This window comes from Poecilia formosa, unplaced genomic scaffold (genome assembly GCF_000485575.1).
Source record: "Poecilia formosa unplaced genomic scaffold, Poecilia_formosa-5.1.2 Scaffold70, whole genome shotgun sequence".
NCBI classification, from domain to species: Eukaryota; Metazoa; Chordata; class Actinopteri; order Cyprinodontiformes; family Poeciliidae; genus Poecilia; species Poecilia formosa.
The window spans coordinates 1,747,475-1,765,274 of NW_006800009.1; the positions used below are offsets into that span (position 1 = coordinate 1,747,475).

Consider the following 17,800-nt stretch of genomic DNA (forward strand, 5'->3'; position numbering starts at 1 on the left):
GTAAAGATGTGTTAAAAGTCTTAGTTGATGGAAAACAAAGAAATTATAATATGTGCAAAAGCAATGGGATCTGCGGTTCTGTGGGGTGATGTCTCCTCCAAAGACTTCGAGGACCTTATAGGCATCATGAACTATTTGAAACTTTGAATAGAAATCTGATTCTAATAAAAATAAATTCAATGTGGTTTCATATTTTATCTTCCAACAGGATAATGGTTTATAAAAAGCATAGCCAAGGAAACAGATGTTGTTCATTGGACACAAAACCTAGCCTTCTTCCATTGTCACTTCAGTTCTCAGAGCTAAATCATATATAAACTTGTAGAACTTAAGTGAGGACCTGAGACTGGGTGATTTCTAATGTGTGCAAAGAGGAATGGTCAAAGATCCCCACCTCTGTTCCCTCCAATGTTGGGTAATGTTGGGGAAGATTGGCTCATTGACAAAAAGTAGCTGTGAAAGTATTAACAATTAAAGTATTCCGGTTTAAAAAACAAATTATTTTCAGATTTATAGATTCTGCACACAGAGACCTGGTGGTGGCTTGAGGTAAGTGCCACACTGCCCCATATGTGAAGTAACTCATTATCACAAGCAAGGATGACAGAAGCAAGAAGAGAACAATGACCCAGTTCCTCCACTCAAACAAAATCAAAGCAGCCAGTCACCCATGAGATAATCTCAGCAGCAGCTGCGGAAATATTAACCTTGCCCGCAAGCAGAGCAGCAATTTCAGCCCACTTTATTTCAGAAATCAAGGCCAGCATACAAATCTAAAACGTCGATCATCATAGTTAAAAAGTTCAGCTATGGATTAAGAAGTATTATAAGAATTGATTAAAAAAAAACCCATCCGGGATGAAGAAGCAGGATGAATCACTCATTCTCGTCAAATATGGCAGGAATCTCAGCAACATGCATTTTTCATGACCGCGTAGTGTGCATAAAAATGACTTTAATACATCTACATGAATGATTCAGCTAATGAACAAAGAGCTTACTGTAATGTGTTCACTGATGCAGACTCATCATAGCAGTCTGGGTGCCCCCAGGGTCCAGACGAAGAGAAACAGCCACGTCAAGGATTAACAGGTCAGAATGAAAGTGTTGTATCCCCGTGCAATATTAATAGGGTCTGGCCTAATTGACAGCATTAACAGTGCAAATGAATGTCTGGGTCAGACATCCTTTCTGTTAGAGGATCTCCGTCTGAATGAGGCTGCAGCTAATTTTGGATTCTGTCTTGAACGGTTATGCAGCTGGTATTTGAACCTTGCATTGTGTTTGACTCCCAGAAGAATACAACTCAAGTGGCATGGCTGCATGTTGTCTGACTGGAGATGTGAATCATATTTGTAAGTCAGTAAATAAGAGAGTCTTGATCGACATGAGGACACCTCTAGTCCGTTTCTAGTCCGTTTATCAATAATGGCCCCATTTTTAAATGTTGGCTATATTTCTGACTTTCATGTTTCCTATAAGTGAAAATATTCAATCAAATTGCCTAAAATTTCTGTGCTTAGTTTAATGGAAATAAATCTGAGAGATTACATTGTGGTTCTTGTTTTTCTTTTCATACGGTAATTTACTTGTTCCAACAATCTCACAACAACTAAAAAGGAAAAAAATGAAGTGTACAGGAAAGCCAAACAAAATGTTACACTTTTTGGAAGATTTGTATTTATAATAATTTTATTACACCAATACATTTGCTTGTTTGTTTGTTTTTTTATCACAACTGAGAAAGGTACCACTCCAAACAGAATAAAACAACATAAAACGAGTTTCAGTTTTGAAAAAGGAAATCTCGTTTTCTTTACATTTTATTGAAAAATTTATGTCAAAGTTATTTATCCAGCCACAATCAATGGGGAAGTCTTCATTAGCAATACAGCAATCAAACCCGTCTTTTAATTCCTGATCAAATACTAATTTCCTCCAGTTTTGATTCTCTTTCAGATTCAAGTCAGGACTTACTTGACCACTGTTGATATTACCACCAGTCAGAAGAAATGTGTTAGTAAAATACAAAGAATGGACATTTTAGTGTCAGAAAGGTTATTAATAATAACTAAACAAACTCTGAAATGCATTTTTGGTGCCAATTTTTTTCTCTCTCTCTTTCGGGAACCTGCAGGAAAGTGAAACCTGAGAGCACTTTAGAAGAATGCTGCAAAGCCCTTTGATGACTAGTGACAAATATTTCAAGGAGAGTACTGTACCAACTGAAGAGCTGGCACCCTGACCTCTGAGATGCATGGCGTGTGCTCTGGTTTAGACAAAGCATGTTGTGGAAACCAGCCGCTGGCACTCAGGGCACTCAAGGCATGTGAAATGCCTCTGACTAGACATACTCAGAGGTTAAATATACTGATGGAGAAAAATGACGTCAAAGATCTGCAGTGTACCAGGGCACACAGTAATGGAAAGTATTTTTAGGATATTGTATAAACTTTTCTGCACCCCTTTGCTTCTATTCTTGTCTATAAGCTTCATCTGTTGCTAACTAACTCTTTGAAAAACAAAGATAGGTTCCTAGAGCTTCTAAATGTGGAAAGCTGTCAGGCTAAACTCCTGTGGAACCAACTCCCAGTTTCAGGCAGTGGGGCAGACACCCTGTCTACATTTAAGAATCGACTTAAAACTTTCTTTTTTGATAAAGCTTATAGTCAGCCTGGTTTAGGTTATCTTGACTTATCTCTGTAGCTACACTACCGTAGGATTATGCTGCTGGATTACAAAATGACCATTCTACTACTTTTGCCTACTACTCTCCAATTATTTGCAGTTGTTTTACCAACTTGACTGCATTGTTTGATAACTACAAATGATTTGGAATCTGTCTGCATGATTGGATTAAAATTTCTTGAGATTAAACGAAGAGGCACAATATAAATAAACTGGATTTAAATTGAACTGAATGATTTCGTTTAAAGCTTATTCATGTGTTAGGATGGCCCTGTCAAATTTTACACCCATTTCTAATTGAGAATCTGTTGTAAATCGTGAAAACTGCTTCTTTCCAGTCTGACTGAGCTTATATGAAGGTATTTTGCAGGAAGATAGGGAGGAAAAAAGTTAAGTCTGGAAAGTTTATGGAGACAAACCCCAAAAAGACTTGCTGCTGTGGTTACAGTGAAAGTTGATACTTTTAATTGTTCAAAAATGCAGTTAAAATATATTGAAACACATGGTTGTAATGTGGCTAAATGTAAAACATTCCTCATACTACTATCCATAAATATACAAACCAATTTAGAGCTAAAATATGCAGTAAAAATTATTTTGATTTTTCACTTTATTTATTTATTTATTTATTTATTTTGCTCTTTCCCAAAGAGCGCTATGTGATTTGCTCTTGGGCGCAAAGATAAAATGCACTGCAGTCGGATGTCTGCCATCCTCTTTTTCCACATGAGCAGGTGCTCGCTGCATCAGAGCTATTTAAATTTTAGATTTGAGGAGCGCATGTGCGCATGCGCCGCGCAGTCATCTGACGAGTGCGCGCAGTTGACGCTTCACAGCACCACACAGAGACGGCCACCGTTCTTACTACGGAGAGAGAGACACACACACTCGGTCTCCGCCAAGACGCATCTGTTTCAGGATTAAGCACTTTATCAAACACTGGACCCACAACACTACGAGCCTTTATTTGGTTTGAAACCAGACGAGCGGCTGAGGAGCAGAGGAAAGAAATCCTGCTGAAATGTGGCGGGCGACGCTGGAGTAACGGTTTTGGAGTAAGGCTCGAGGGGGGAGCTGTGTGGGTCTTCCAGGGATGCCATGAAAATCACAGGAGCGGAGTAACTCGGGAGAGAGAGACCGCCGCTCCTCGCTACAATCACAGACACGCCAGGGGCGCTGGTGGCGGCAGAGAGAGCGAGAGATGGATCCAGCTGGAAACATCCGCTCTTTTAGGTAGCGCTTACGAAGATCCAGGGAGAGCTGCTGACACGTCTCTGTCGCGCAGTTTGTAGCCGCCGCCGCCGCCGCCGCCGGGGAGCTGTCTCAAAGGATGGATTTCAGTCTGCTCCGGAACATCATCAGCAGATACGTAAGGGCCGCCGTCTGTCAACACTATCATTCCATATCCGATGTTTTTATGTGCTGCAGATTGTTACGGATGTTTTATTTCTAGCCTGGCATTGGTTTTTCCCCCTCCCTAGAGGTGGGTGACACGCAGAATGACAAACGCTTTGCTCATCTGCAGTGATGCACATGTCAGTGGATCGGCTTTGGCAGGCGCCCGACTGTTGTTTTTGTGGAGCTCAATGAGAATGTGCCGGTGGTTGCAGATCCAATAGTAACTGTGGGGGTGTGTGTTGGACACATATGAACTTTGCTGGCTCGTTTACAGTCCTTTGCAAAAATATTCACACCTTCTTGGACTTTTTCCACATTTCTTCTCCTACACTACAAACTTTAAAGTCTGTCTCATACTTTTGAAATGGAAGGAAAGGGTATGTGGTCTTCCAAAAGTTTTGGGAGTAAAAATCACAAAAATGTGTGCTTGTCTAATGTCCCTATGAGTCAGTAAATTACCTTGGACCACCTTTCAAGTAATTTGAGACTTTGCAAATCTAGTTGAAATTGATGTTTTTTTTTAGTAGGTCTGGACTTTGACTAGGCCATTTTAGCTCATGAGTATGCTTATGTTACGATTCCGCCAAGCCAGTAATCAATTACACAAATAAAAGGGTTTCCCATTAACTTTATCCAGTCCTTTGTCAGTCCAATAACATTTGACCCGAATTCAAACACCCCTTCAGGCAGACAAACCCGCATAAAACACTGCAAAACAACTATTCACTGCAAGCTAATGATGCTCTTGATTCACTGCAGAATAACTACATGCAATCTAAACCCAAGATCACACTACAACAAACAGGATCGGGTCACAGATATTTAAGATTAACGGCGACATGCTTATATTCTGGGAAGTGACCCGAAAATGAGACACAGGACATAAAAGCACAAAAAAAAAAACTGAAAAATAGTCTGCCCTCACAAATACTAAGGAGAAACAAACAATCCAAAAGCTGGGTGAACTAACAAAAAGAAAAGAAAAAAAAACTCTAAAGAACATCAGGAAACAATGATTGAACTGTAAAAACAAAATGCAAAAATGACTACATGCTTGTAATAAACACTTTAATCAAATCAGTCTAAAACAAATAAAAAAACAAGGCATACCTGTGTCGCATAAGCCAACACTCAACAAGATGTTCTTTCATCAGTGGATTTATTCTTGCCACTCTAATGCAGTATATTTTACCTTTTTATTGCCGTTACAAATCAGTCATGATCTTGTTTTGGCATAAAAAAATAAAAAATAGAAAAAACCATTAATGTCAAAGTGAAAAGTGATTTTCTATATAATAATGATAGGAATCTGTAACATGAAATAAGTGAATGTATTTTTTTTTTAGATACATCTTTGGCTGCAATAACAGCATGAAGTCTGCGTCTATGGGTCAGAGTCAAGCTGCGCATCTGGACGCTGCAATTTTTCTCCACTTGTCCTTGTTCAAGCTGTGTCAGGTTGTGTGGGGATCATCTATGAACAGCCCTTTTCATGTCCTACCACAAATCCTCTGTTGAATTGAGGTCTTTGCCTTGACTGGACCACTCCAGAACATCAACCTTATTGTCTTCAAACCTTTCCTGTGTAGCGATAGCTGGATGCTTTGGGTAGCTGTTCTCTGAAGCTGTAGTTCTTTCGCAGATGGAAACAGATTGTCCTGGATTTCTCTATATTTTGCTATATTCGTTTTATCTCCTTTACAAATGTCATCCAAACATAGCGTCTTGCCTGATGGCCAAAAAGCTCCATTTTGGTCTCATCAGATCAAAGAACTTTCTTCCACTTTGCCATGGAATCTCCCACATACCTTTAAGCTCTTTGCCAGTCTCTCCTAAAGCTTTGACTGGTCAAGAAAACTGGCAACAGTTGTTGTCTGCAGAGTCTTCCCCGTCTCGGCTGCTGGAGCTTATAACTCCTTCAGCATAGTCGGAGGTGTTCTGGTGACCTCGGTCACTACTCTCTTTTTTGCACAGTTTGTGAGGACGACCTGATCTGTGCAGAGTTACACATGTGACATGAAGGATTTCACTAAACTCCAGAGAAGTTGTCTGCTGTGTTCCTTGGTCTTCATAATGCTGTTCGTTTGCTAATGGTCTTGAATAAACCCCTGAAGCCTTCGCAGAACAACTGTACAGATGGACTAGTTTGTCTAAGATGGCTTGTGAACGCAGTTTGTTGCCTTGGATTTTATTTAGAGGTAACGGAGTAAAGATTGATTAATACCATTGCTTGGCACCCTTTTCAGATTTTTATTTGTAAATAGTTTTTAAAACCAAACATTGAATTCCCTCTGCTCACAATAATACAATACAGTAAAACAGCGATGCCCCCCACCAGGCTTTTCTTGTAAGGATTTTTTTCATGCACCAGTAACAGTGAAAACCAAGCCGGGTTTATAGTTCATGCATTGAACTGGGCGTGCAGTTAGACTGATGTGAGCGCATATCTCTGTAAACAAAGAATAAAGTGTTGAGTGTGCGCTTATCTCACGCACGCTCGCTTAATACATGTTCTTAAGACTATCGTTTTTTAAATGATGTCGTACAATATCGCATAATTTATCTTGCCATATTTTAAAAAATGGGCTGCTTGTTGGTGGACTGACCTAGCGTCCCTTAAACCAAACTTAACAAGTTTTTGTGAGACATTTTTTCCAAGCCTCTCTCACAGTCGTCACCACACGTGTCTGCTGTCCTCTGTCTCCCGTATAGGTAGAAACTGTTAAGGCCAGGAAGAGAAGCGCATACTTGTGGCAAACTGGAAATGTCCGCTAAACAACATCCGTGTAAAGCTGATCTGTAAACATTAGCCACATTACTGGTGGCCTGGCCTGAATGGGTCGCTGCCCTCAGCAACCTCTGATTATCTGGCAGGACGGGAAGCAGCTGGCTGGTGGGCGGCTGAGTTAGAGAGAGAGAAAAAAACAACATAGTGTGTTTGAGAAACCCGCTGTGACAGGGCCTGGTGAAGCTCTTTCACACATTTCCGACGCTTTTACCTGGTCATATGACAGACCCCGGTGTTGATGAGATGACATATTTTGGGACGGTCAGGTTTGTTTTCTACATTTTTTTTGCCCCCCGATGTTTACGTTTGTGTGAGCGACAGGGAGCTTGACCGATGCTCAAGTCGAGCCAGCATCAAGGGAAATGAAATTCACAGTGAGGTGAGGAGGGGGGAGCAGCAGCAGCAGCAGCAGCAGGAGGAGGCAGGGGGTAAATGGGTCACTGAACACGCCCCGCATCTCTCACCCCGCTGCCTTTGCATCCTGACAAATCCTCCAACGTTATTAACCCAACAAGGTATTAATCTTTATCTAAATTATCGAGATATTGATTTACAATTTGAGGGAGGGATGATGTACGGGACCTTCCGTCAACGCACCCATATTCTGAGCAGATGCTCTTGTAATGGGCCTACACAGCAGAACAAACATTACATCATGCAAGGTGATTAAAATGTAATGAGCAGTCCAGTCAAAGCCTTTTCAGACAGAGAGAATAGTCTGTTCTCATCAAGGTCACAGCCCAAATGCAGCTTAGTAATGAATTAATAAATCAACTTCAGCCATTAAAGGATGGTCTTTTAATTTAGTCTGGCTTACTCCAGATAGAGCAGGTCTGAGGTCTTAAAAGTTGTATTTTGTCACCCTGTCTTCACCCATTAATTCAGATAGAACTGGAACATGTTGTTCTTTTGGTGGAAGAATGTATTTTATGGTCGGTTCTTAAGTTTGTCAAGACATTTTACATATTTTATTTAAATGAAATGCTTTGTAGACATTCAAATTTTGCTAGCGAGGGAAAAAAGTTGTTTGACTAGGATTTTAATAGTGTCTGACTTAATAAATCTATTCAGTAAAAAAAAATAAATAAATAGTAAAACCGAATCATTTACAGTGCTCTAAACATTTATTGACAATCCTATTAAAGAGCTTAAAATTAAAGTAGCAATTCATTGCAGTAACGTATTATCACATTTTATTTAAGCACAATGAGTGGGTGAGGATATCAAGATCTCGCATTAAAAAAAAATAATTGTTTGCAACAAAATCCCTGCAAACAACTATTGACTAAGACATTCTTTAAAATAAAAAGATATACGTTACATAAACGTTTCAGTTATATTGTAGCTGTTCAGAGTGAGCAGGAACTTTTTTTAAAGATTTTTTTTTTTGGTACTTGTGGCCTTTATTGAACAGTTAGTTTAGACAGAAAAGAGGGTGGACATGCACCAAAAGGCTTGAGGCCAGGAATCACACCTCAGATGACCACGTTGAGCACCACAGCCTCTAAATATGGTGCACCTTGTGTGTAGCAACCTTTAAATACCAATCCACTATTTCCTGTTCCCCTGATGTATAAATATGATGTGACACGGAGGGCCATTTCTCTTAACCATTCTTCAAAATGGGAAAGAGACTAAAACATGGTGTTTAAGTAAATCCGATGTGCGCTGATATTTATAAAATCAGGAAATGGGTGCATGAAAATGCTTACTCACCTGAGCTTTCTCATTGTAAGAGCTAGAGGAGTCGTTACAAAATACAACACTTGTATTTACTGCAACTGTGGCCATCAAGCCAGGACAAGGATGCCGTTTTACTACATTAAAGACAGCGGTGCAAGGAAAAAAGTTGACAAATCTACGTTGGCGATGAGAAAACGAAGCTGAAAATTTGAATCTGTGTTGTTTGGTACTCGTTTTTTGATTTTTATATTAGTCCCGCGCTGCATGTGTGACGTCTGTCCAACTCTATTCAAGAGCCTTTTCTTGTCTGGTATTAACAGTGATGATGCAATGCCTCAGACTTTTGCAGACTGAGAGCTCTATAAGGTTATGATCTGTATTTGAAAATGCTGGTGGGTGTCACTGCAGGTTAAGCTGATGAATATCTGAACTTTGACCTCTAGTTTCAGTTCTGTGTTCACATCTTTGCATCTTTTCTTTGAATAAAAAAAGCAAGCCTGCAGTCACCTCTCACGGAAAAGTTGGCAAATAAACTAAAAGGCATGTTTTGAAAGCCAGGACACTGTCTGCTGAAGTACATTGCTGTTTGTCACTGCGACTAATGGTTAAGGGTGGTCTATTCCTGTCCAGTGCACCCCATGGCGAAGGGGCCCTTCTGTAGAGACAGCACCTGTAGGTGGCAAAATCGTGCAAAATGTGTGCTTGGTCTGAGCTTTTCCCGCTGGCCTTTAACGTCACGGAAAACGATCTTTTAACTAAAGTGCGTGTGATCGAGGGTAATATTTTGACGTGTTTAGCAAGGCTCAAATGTCTGTTTTTATTATTCTGAGAGCCATTTTCAACCCGGTAGTAGCGCGTTGACGTCAAGAGCAGTCAAAATGAGAGCTTTTTTCGAATGCAGATTACGGTGGCAGGGGAAAACGGAGAGAGCGGGGGGAGTGAGGAGAAGTGGCACAGCTGGATTAAGGAGTTACGTAACTGTTGGATCAGAGCGAGTCAAGTGAGGGAGAAAGCTGGGACATCATCTGAATACAAATGTTGACATTCAAAAGCATATTCAGCCTTTGATTTTTGTCTCAGGTATTTCGTCATTGTCAGGCTTTTGGTGGATTTTCTCCCCACTGGGTGTACAGTTTTAACTTTGCACTCTGCTGATGTCTAAGCAGAAGGCATTATCAATATCAGATATTAATGATATCTGATATTGTAATATCTGATATTGTAAATATCAGATATCAGTTATATTTACTGATATTACATATATCAAGTATAATTCTCTTACCTTTTAATATTGGCAAAAATGATGAGAACCACCGACCTTGCCTCTCTGCTTCAGTTAAACCAATCCATCCTGCATTACTACCACTGTCACATGACCAAACAAATAGCACATGTGACAACAAGACATACACGTCACTTGTTAATATCTCTCCAGTTATTAACAAGTACTGATGTTAAATAATGTCTGATATCGGTCATTATTAATTCTAATGCTGATATATTGTGCATTCCCAACAGCTGATTTTCATATGTTTTAGATAATAATCTGCATTTTAATCATACTTTTTTAATTTAAAGTCAATTCAATGTAATTTGAGTTTAATAGATGAGTGATTGTTTTAAATAATCAGGATTTCAATGTTCATGAAAACAATTGTAATTTTTGAAGCTTTTAACACCAGTCACAAGTGACTCAACCTAGATGAAAAATACCTTGTTTTAGGTGTAACACTTTTAAGATGATGTGTGAGATGGCAACATTTTTTTTTCCTGTGGAGAATCAAGACAGCTACCCTGGTGTAATGCTGGGCAACTTGCAGAAACAAACTTTGGAAGTTTAGCAACATTTTACTAGATCAGTAAAGTGTTTAGTCCAAAAAAAAAAGAGGGAAAAAAACAAAGAAATTTGACTAGCTCATGGTCTGCAGCTTAAAAAATAAAGAGCTTTCAACTTCCCTCTGCAAACTGTGTTAATAAACCACAGGAACTGACCCAGGATTTAATTTCCAACAACCAAAGACGTCACCCGACTCGAAGAGAATGAGATTCGGTCTGTTTAATGCATGAATCACATCATTGGTCCCACCTTGATAATCTCATTTTAAATCCATTTTCACATCAACAGATGAAGGAGGGAAGTCGTACTCAGTTTACAGTTTATATAATAAGTGTCTTCCATTTAGTCTTGTTTCTTTGATGCATGAACTTGCAGACTTAGTCTGATGTTGCGAAAGTGTTAACTGTGGTGTTAATGGGAAACATCTGTATCCTTGTTAGCTGGTTAATGTCCTGTTCTTTTATCTGCTTTTTAGGTGCTGTGTCAAATTTCACAGTTTTAAGTTTTCCAAACACTGTGAGGTTACCATGACACCTGAGCAAAAGGTGCTCAGGTTTGTGTCTTAGTCAGTTTTCAATTGGCGGTAAACCAGAGGTCTATTTTGTAGTTTTTACTGAGTTTTTGATATTCTCTAAACATAGAGAAGATCAAAATCTAACATCTTAGGTGGTTCAAACTTGAACTGAATAACCTGAAAGAGATTGCCTCAGAATTAAATAAGGATTTAAAACATAGTATTGCAAATACGTTTTCAGCGGAGAACCCATATTCTAATTTATTGAACATAACTGCAATCAAAAATGTCTAACTTTAAAATTATTAATAACCCAAACACGTGTCTTTTGTAAATATGTGCTTTCAGAGGAGAAACATGTGTTGCACACTCCATGCTCATCTTTTTCATGCACAAACGGAAAATGATCATGTGTAAACCATTCACATTTATTTTGTCCCTTATTCATGCTGTGCCAATTATTATAACTCATAAATGTGTCAGTAAACAAACTGTTTCTCATATAACTGAATAAAATATACTGACATAAATCAAGACTATTATAGCTTTGGGAGTGTTATCATAGTTTCTTCAGTGTCCCCCCCCGCCCCCCAAACAGGAACAGTAAATGGGAAAGCTTCAGATGATTGCTTGGCTTATAATACCAATAAATCACGCACTGAACTTACATTTCTTTCCATTGACCATGATTGCATAAAGTCTGTATTTATAGCAGTGTCTGTTTGCTCCCCTCACCTTTTAGAGATCTGCTAGCTTAAAAAACTTTAATGAAATTGCAATGAAGTAAATTTATATAAAGCAACTTTATTAAAAACAAACTTTAAATCTTTTAAACTCGAAGGAGTTAAACCCCAGAGCGGCGCTGATCCGTGCTACGTAACCGTTTTCCTGTGTTTATACATCCTGCGTTAACAAGAGGAGTCCATTAAAGCTCGGCTGGGGAAATTTGATCTGTTGGTTAATGAGGGATCCCTGTTCAGCGTGCTGTGGTCTCCTACAGTGGAGGAAGTCTTAGACACCATGGCTTAATCTGGCCAGTTAATGGCGGGTATCTTTTATTATCTTTCTGCAACAGAAAGGAGTTGAGGTAGGCTTGGGATCTTGTCTGCTAAAGCATGCAGATAAAATAAAGACCATGCCAGAACTAGAAATACTCTCATTGCTTTTTATAGCAACATCTCTGAATTTTTAAATAGCAGGCCTCCTGCTGCTGTCTCTTTGCAATTCCAGCGTTCAAACAGAAACTAACCAGCTAAAGAGAGCCAAGTCACAGCGCAGTAGGGGAGCTGCAGTGGTGGGATGCTTCACTGTTATCACGGACATCGTGTCACTGCTGATGATTGATGCTGATGCAAAATCAGCCCACTTTGGTGATAAAGACAAAGCTTCCATGTCCTGCAACCAAGCAGGAAGCCAATTTTTCAGCTGGAGCCCTGAGGTAGAGAGAGGGGAAACTGGGATGAGGGTTGATCCAGATCAGTGGGAATTAATGACCAGATAACTAAAACCCACAATGCAGCCTCTCTGTCTTTCTCAATCCCTGCGCTGCAGTTCCTCCCTGTCACGGTGTGACAGTCACTGCCAGGAGACGCTGGGAACAAAGGCAGAGAGCCGTGTGGACGGAAATGGGAGGATATGAGTGACAGAAATGACAATTTGTGTATTAAGTATAGAAATGTTAAAATTGAGGCTCATGCCCTTTCTGAATATTTTCAAATTGTGGTATTTTGGGGGGATTTCCTGTGTTAGTCACCTTTTTACTGCGGTTATTGCTGCATTTTTTTATGGTTTGTCTCTTCCAGCTTTGCACACCTAGTGTTTTACAGCCTCTGAAACAGAATGCAAATTTGTGGTATTTATACCAAAGTAGATGTTGTTGAGGGTCGGACAACTGCCTGAACACAATTTTCCAAATATGTATTTCTTAATGAACTCTAAATATTATTTTTATCTTCTTCTGACAATGTTACTGCAACTCAGCAGTACAAAGTGACTCATAACAGTGACATCTTTTAATTTCCCTGTCCTTTATTCTTTTTTTTCTGCACAAATCTAATAAACTGCTATAACTTTTGTAATTAGACACTTACCGCCCCAGTGTGATGCTCTCACCATTCGTTGTTTCATTGTGTTGGTGCTGTTTTCAAGCTGCAGTGGTTTTCCATCACGCAAAGCATTTTGCTTTTAAACTTCTGTAAAAAGAAAAAAAGAAAAAATTACACGCACACAAAAAAACTCCTTCTTTCACATGTTTGCTGTGTTTGTGTCAAATTGCAAACAAAGCTTGCTATGGCTTACTTTCAGCCATGCCTTTCTTTCTCTTCCATGAAGGCTAGATTTGTGCAATATGGCCTTCATGTCAACACACTCTCTCCTCCTCAAGCGGTAAATCTTTTCAGCTCCTCCAGAGTTGCGTCTTGGCTGCTTCTCTGATTGATGCTCTTCTTGCCCTGTCGGTTCAGGTGGGTTGCCATGTCGGTTTGCAGTAGCGCCATACTAGGATAATGGATTGGACAGTGCTTGTTGCTGTATAACCTAACCCTGCTTTAAGCTTCTCCCTGCTCTCTCTCTGACCCGTCTGCTGTGTTTCTTGGTCTTCGTGATCTCTAGTGTTTTCTAAAAACACCACTGACGCTTTCAGAGAAGAGCTGGATATAAACTGTGATTGTAAAAAGAAACTTAAATAATGTTTCATCCACTTTATAATTCTGGGCTACTTTGTGTCAATCTATCGCATAAAATATAAATAAAACGACACATTGAATTTTTTGTTTAGTAGATTTTAAAATGTGTAGAAGTTCAGGGGATGTGAATAGTGCTTTTTTCACTGTCCATACTTTAGGCACTGTAGAGGCTCTTAGTTTACATTCTCTGTGTTTTCCTTCTCGGTGCCTTTTTCACAGTTTGTGGTGTCATAATCTGTTCTTTTCACTTTTGCACTCCGCTCCTCTTATTGCTCCTGCTGCTCGTTCTGCTCCACTGTCAGTTTTCATTTCACAGTGTCTACCGGGGTCATGTTGCCTTCACTAATGCTTTGGTGGGGTCTTAACTCGGCTCACAGCATCGACTACATCACTATTTTTACCTCATGGCACGTTCCTGTTCATAAACGGTGGATAAGTTTAGATCTGTGGCTGTGGGCTTTTCACCAAGTAATTTATGCCTTTATTTCACTTCGGTCTGTTCACAAGAATGTGCTGGTTGCCCTTAAAGCCATATTTAAAACACATCAAGGTGGGAAACTTAATTTGGACTAACATAACTTCACTAAAATAGTGCAGAATTGCTTATGTTGTGTAGAGCACATTGTTTATTTTTTTGATCAGTGTTTCTGTAAGGCTCGCTTCATTAACCGTTGTCAGTCATTTTGCGCCGCCCCAGGCCGTAAGTCTTTATTATTTTGTTATTCTTGGGGCGATATCTTGCCACAATAGTGCTGTATTGCCTAATGAAGGGTGAGAGTTAGTATCTGCTGATCTAATTCCCTGGAATAAACTCTCCAAGGAGATGTTTTGTTGTAATACAGCTTGTTCCATATGGGATCCAATGTGTTTTCCTTGGCTTTGCATTGAGTGCTGTACATTTGAGCAATGCTGTAATGGGTAGCATAATGGAGCACAGCACAGACTTTAGGATTAGTTTAGTTTAATCATTTCTTTGTCTCTGTGCTGCTATTTTTTATCCCGACATTCTCCCGTTTCATTGTCAGTGTGCAGGGGAGGAGAACTGGGTGGACAGCCGGACGGTGTATATCGGCCATAAAGAACCCCCTGCGGGAGCTGAGGCCTACATCCCTCAGCGTTATCCCAACAACCGCATCGTCTCCTCTAAGGTGAGCGATCCCCAGCCTCTGCCACGGCATAGTTTATCTTCATGCTCCCTTTCTGTTTCAAATCCAGCCAACCATGTAATGTCTTCTGTCACATTTTTTGAAAAAGGAAACTATTCTCTCGACTTCCTCCTGTCAAGCTGTACATGTTTTCTCTGGCGTAGAGAAAGTTTGTGATGTGCCACTGATTCTCGAACTGCATCAGTAGTTTTATTTCCCCCCTTCTCTCTCTGTTCCACAGTACACCTTCTGGAACTTCATTCCCAAGAACCTGTTTGAGCAATTCAGAAGAATCGCTAACTTCTACTTCTTGGTCATATTTTTGGTCCAGGTAAAATTTTTCTTTGAGTTAAATAAAAAATTTTTAAAAAAGCAAAATAAAACACAGTCTACTTTTGGTTTTGTAAAAAAAAATCATCTCTAAAGTTACTTGAAATGACCTGTTTCAGATACATCATTGCCTTTACTTTGGATGACGTTAGCTTGTGTTTGAAATAACCAAAAACTTTGCTAAAGATGCTTTTTTTTCCCAAAACAAAAAAACTTCAAATGTTCCTTACATTGTGACAGATGAACTCTGTGATTGAAGCTGTGCTAGTTTCACATTGATAGCCAAATACTTGAGCTACAAAACCATGCTTTGCACCGCGATAGCCGGTCCTTTGTTAGCTTCATTAGGCTCCTTCAGTGAGTCCAGGGTGTCGGAACTGTTTCCTCTTTCTTTGCTATTCATTATCGACATGTCTGGATGGTTTTTGAGCTGTTTTAAGGATCCTTAAGACAGCCTTTGTTGAATCGTAGGTTGGTTAGAGCGCAACCAGCTGTTGACTATGACCAAAAAGAGCCTTACACCTTCTCGTAGAACTTTAGTTCGAGGTTACGAAGTCTGTGTAACAAAACAACTCAGTTAACTCATATTTTGCACAATTAAAGTAGAAACGTTTGGACTCATTATGTGCGTTTCAGACATAATCCTGGCAATTCCCAACCAGCAGTTGCCTCAAGTCAGGGCTGTTCGTTTCCACCAGTGTCATGTGAAATCTTGCACTCTCTCACGTGAGAAACTGGGTGTGACACACCAGCTGGATTTCTATTGTTTAATAACAGAGGAAAGGAAAATCTTTGTTTGATTTCTGTTTTTTTTTTTTTTTCTGATAAAAGGCTTATTTTCACCTGTAAATGGATTCAGTTCGATGGTATAGATGCAAAGTTTGGTGCTCTATCAGTAATTTTATGAGCTTCATCTTCCGACCCCAGCTTAGCTTCACTCCATATTTTCCTTCCTCCTCTTTGTGTTGTCCCCTCTTCAACCTCCCCCTCTTCTCTCCCTCCCGTTTGTCCTTTCTCCTCGCAGCTTATCATCGACACCCCCACCAGCCCAGTCACCAGCGGCCTGCCCCTCTTCTTTGTTATCACCGTCACCGCCATAAAACAGGTAGGACGGACACAAATGAGCTCCAGTCTCCGGGAAATATCGCCCCAATAACTACTGGCCTCAAACAAAAACACACACTCTCTCCAGACCAATCTGCAGCTGCTCCATTTTCCGTATGCACACATTCCTCTCCTGGTGAGAGGACATACTATTGAATAAGTCTGGTGATGTGAAAAATATGATAATGAGTGTTCTCTTCTGTTAATCACTTGAGCGGAGGATCCCGTGGCTCTGGGAGATACATCTCCAAATAGTGAGAGATGGGGTGCTATTAGTGATAGATGAAGTCGTCCGAGCTTTACGGGACATTAATCTAAAACGTGGCATTTTCACTTAAAACATAGGAAACGGGTCAGTAAGCAAACGGAGCCCAATACTAACTTATTACAGAGTCTGAAATCCTCCAGTTGTTGGGATCGTATGCTCCAGCACTCTGCACAAGCATCTTTTTTTAATTTTTTTATTTTATACCTTTACAAATTTGCTTCCTATTTCTGTCTTGCTGCCTCTCTGTCAGGGCTATGAAGATTGGCTCAGACACAAAGCTGACTGCTCCCTAAACGAGTGTCCGGTGGACGTGGTGCAGCAGGAGAAGGTGGTGAGGACACAGAGTCACAAACTACGGGTAAGAATGGCCTCATTAGGCCGGCGCTGCACCTGAGGCCACAAAGCAACACTGCTGCACTGCTGCAATGCTCACTTTTTTTATTCTAAAGCCGTATCTCCCTCTCCCGCTTTGCTTTCCTCTCTGCAGTGCTTTCTGGCTGTCTTCCTTGTCTTTCTGACCAATTATTGGATGTAAAACCTTTATAGACCATTCCCTCGTGCAACGTTCTCTCCAAGGATGAACAATGTATTTCATAAATCATGATATTCTCGTCCTCGTATTCTTATCGCTGATGAGGAGTAGGTCAGTCATTGGTGATACGACATTGTGTTCTTCGTGATTGAATTATTAACGCAGCGCCTTGTAAAGCCATTCATTCATACCTCTAATTGAAACGACAAAACAAAACGTTTTGTCGTTTTGCCTCACTGGTTTTTTCTGGGGGGGATTTTATGAGTACTTTTACCAGTAAGTAAAGACATGTGAAGTGAAAGGAAACTAGGCCACGGTTTTCAAAATCTTTTTCAAATAAAATCTGAAAAGTGTGACAAACATTTTCATTTAGTCCCACTGAATAAAGCCTTTGTAGGACCACCTTTTGTTGGTTCAAGTTCAGTGTTCCTTGGCATCCTCTTACAGGTTCACCCTGTATTCAGCACCATCCACCCGTCTACCCATAAACCCAGAGCCGGTGCCACATCATGATGCTGTCACCGCCATGTTTCACATTAGGGAGGGTTGTGTTTAGGGATTGTGTGTTTTTTTAGGAAGTCATGCACCATTTTCCTTTTTATTTTACTATTGTGCACTAGTTTGTGTTGGTCTGACACATAAAACCCCAAATGGAAGCATTTGTGTTTTTGGTTTTAATATGAAAGAACGTGACAAAGTTAATAGGGCATCAATACTTTTGGAAGGAATATTGTACCTCAGTAATGATCTTGATTTGGAATGCATTATAAATTGGTAATAACAGCTGGTGTACTCCAAAGAAAGGATTGTTTCTTCTTTTTTTTTTTTT

General features: G+C 40.0%; 1 protein-coding gene across 4 annotated transcripts in view; it reads left to right on the forward strand.

Moving 5' to 3' along the window:
• Positions 1-3,486: 3,486 nt before the first annotated feature.
• LOC103140369 (probable phospholipid-transporting ATPase IH) overlaps positions 3,487-17,800 on the forward strand; it is a 33,969-nt gene continuing 19,655 nt past the window's right edge. For all 4 annotated transcript variants that reach the window (XM_007555487.2, XM_007555488.2, XM_007555489.2 and 1 more), the window contains exons 1-5: positions 3,487-4,057; positions 14,618-14,740; positions 14,979-15,068; positions 16,092-16,172; positions 16,690-16,797. In XM_007555487.2, the coding sequence (XP_007555549.1) occupies positions 4,019-4,057; positions 14,618-14,740; positions 14,979-15,068; positions 16,092-16,172; positions 16,690-16,797 (441 nt within the window). In that variant the 5' untranslated portion in view covers positions 3,487-4,018. The remainder of the gene's footprint in view (positions 4,058-14,617; positions 14,741-14,978; positions 15,069-16,091; positions 16,173-16,689; positions 16,798-17,800) is intronic.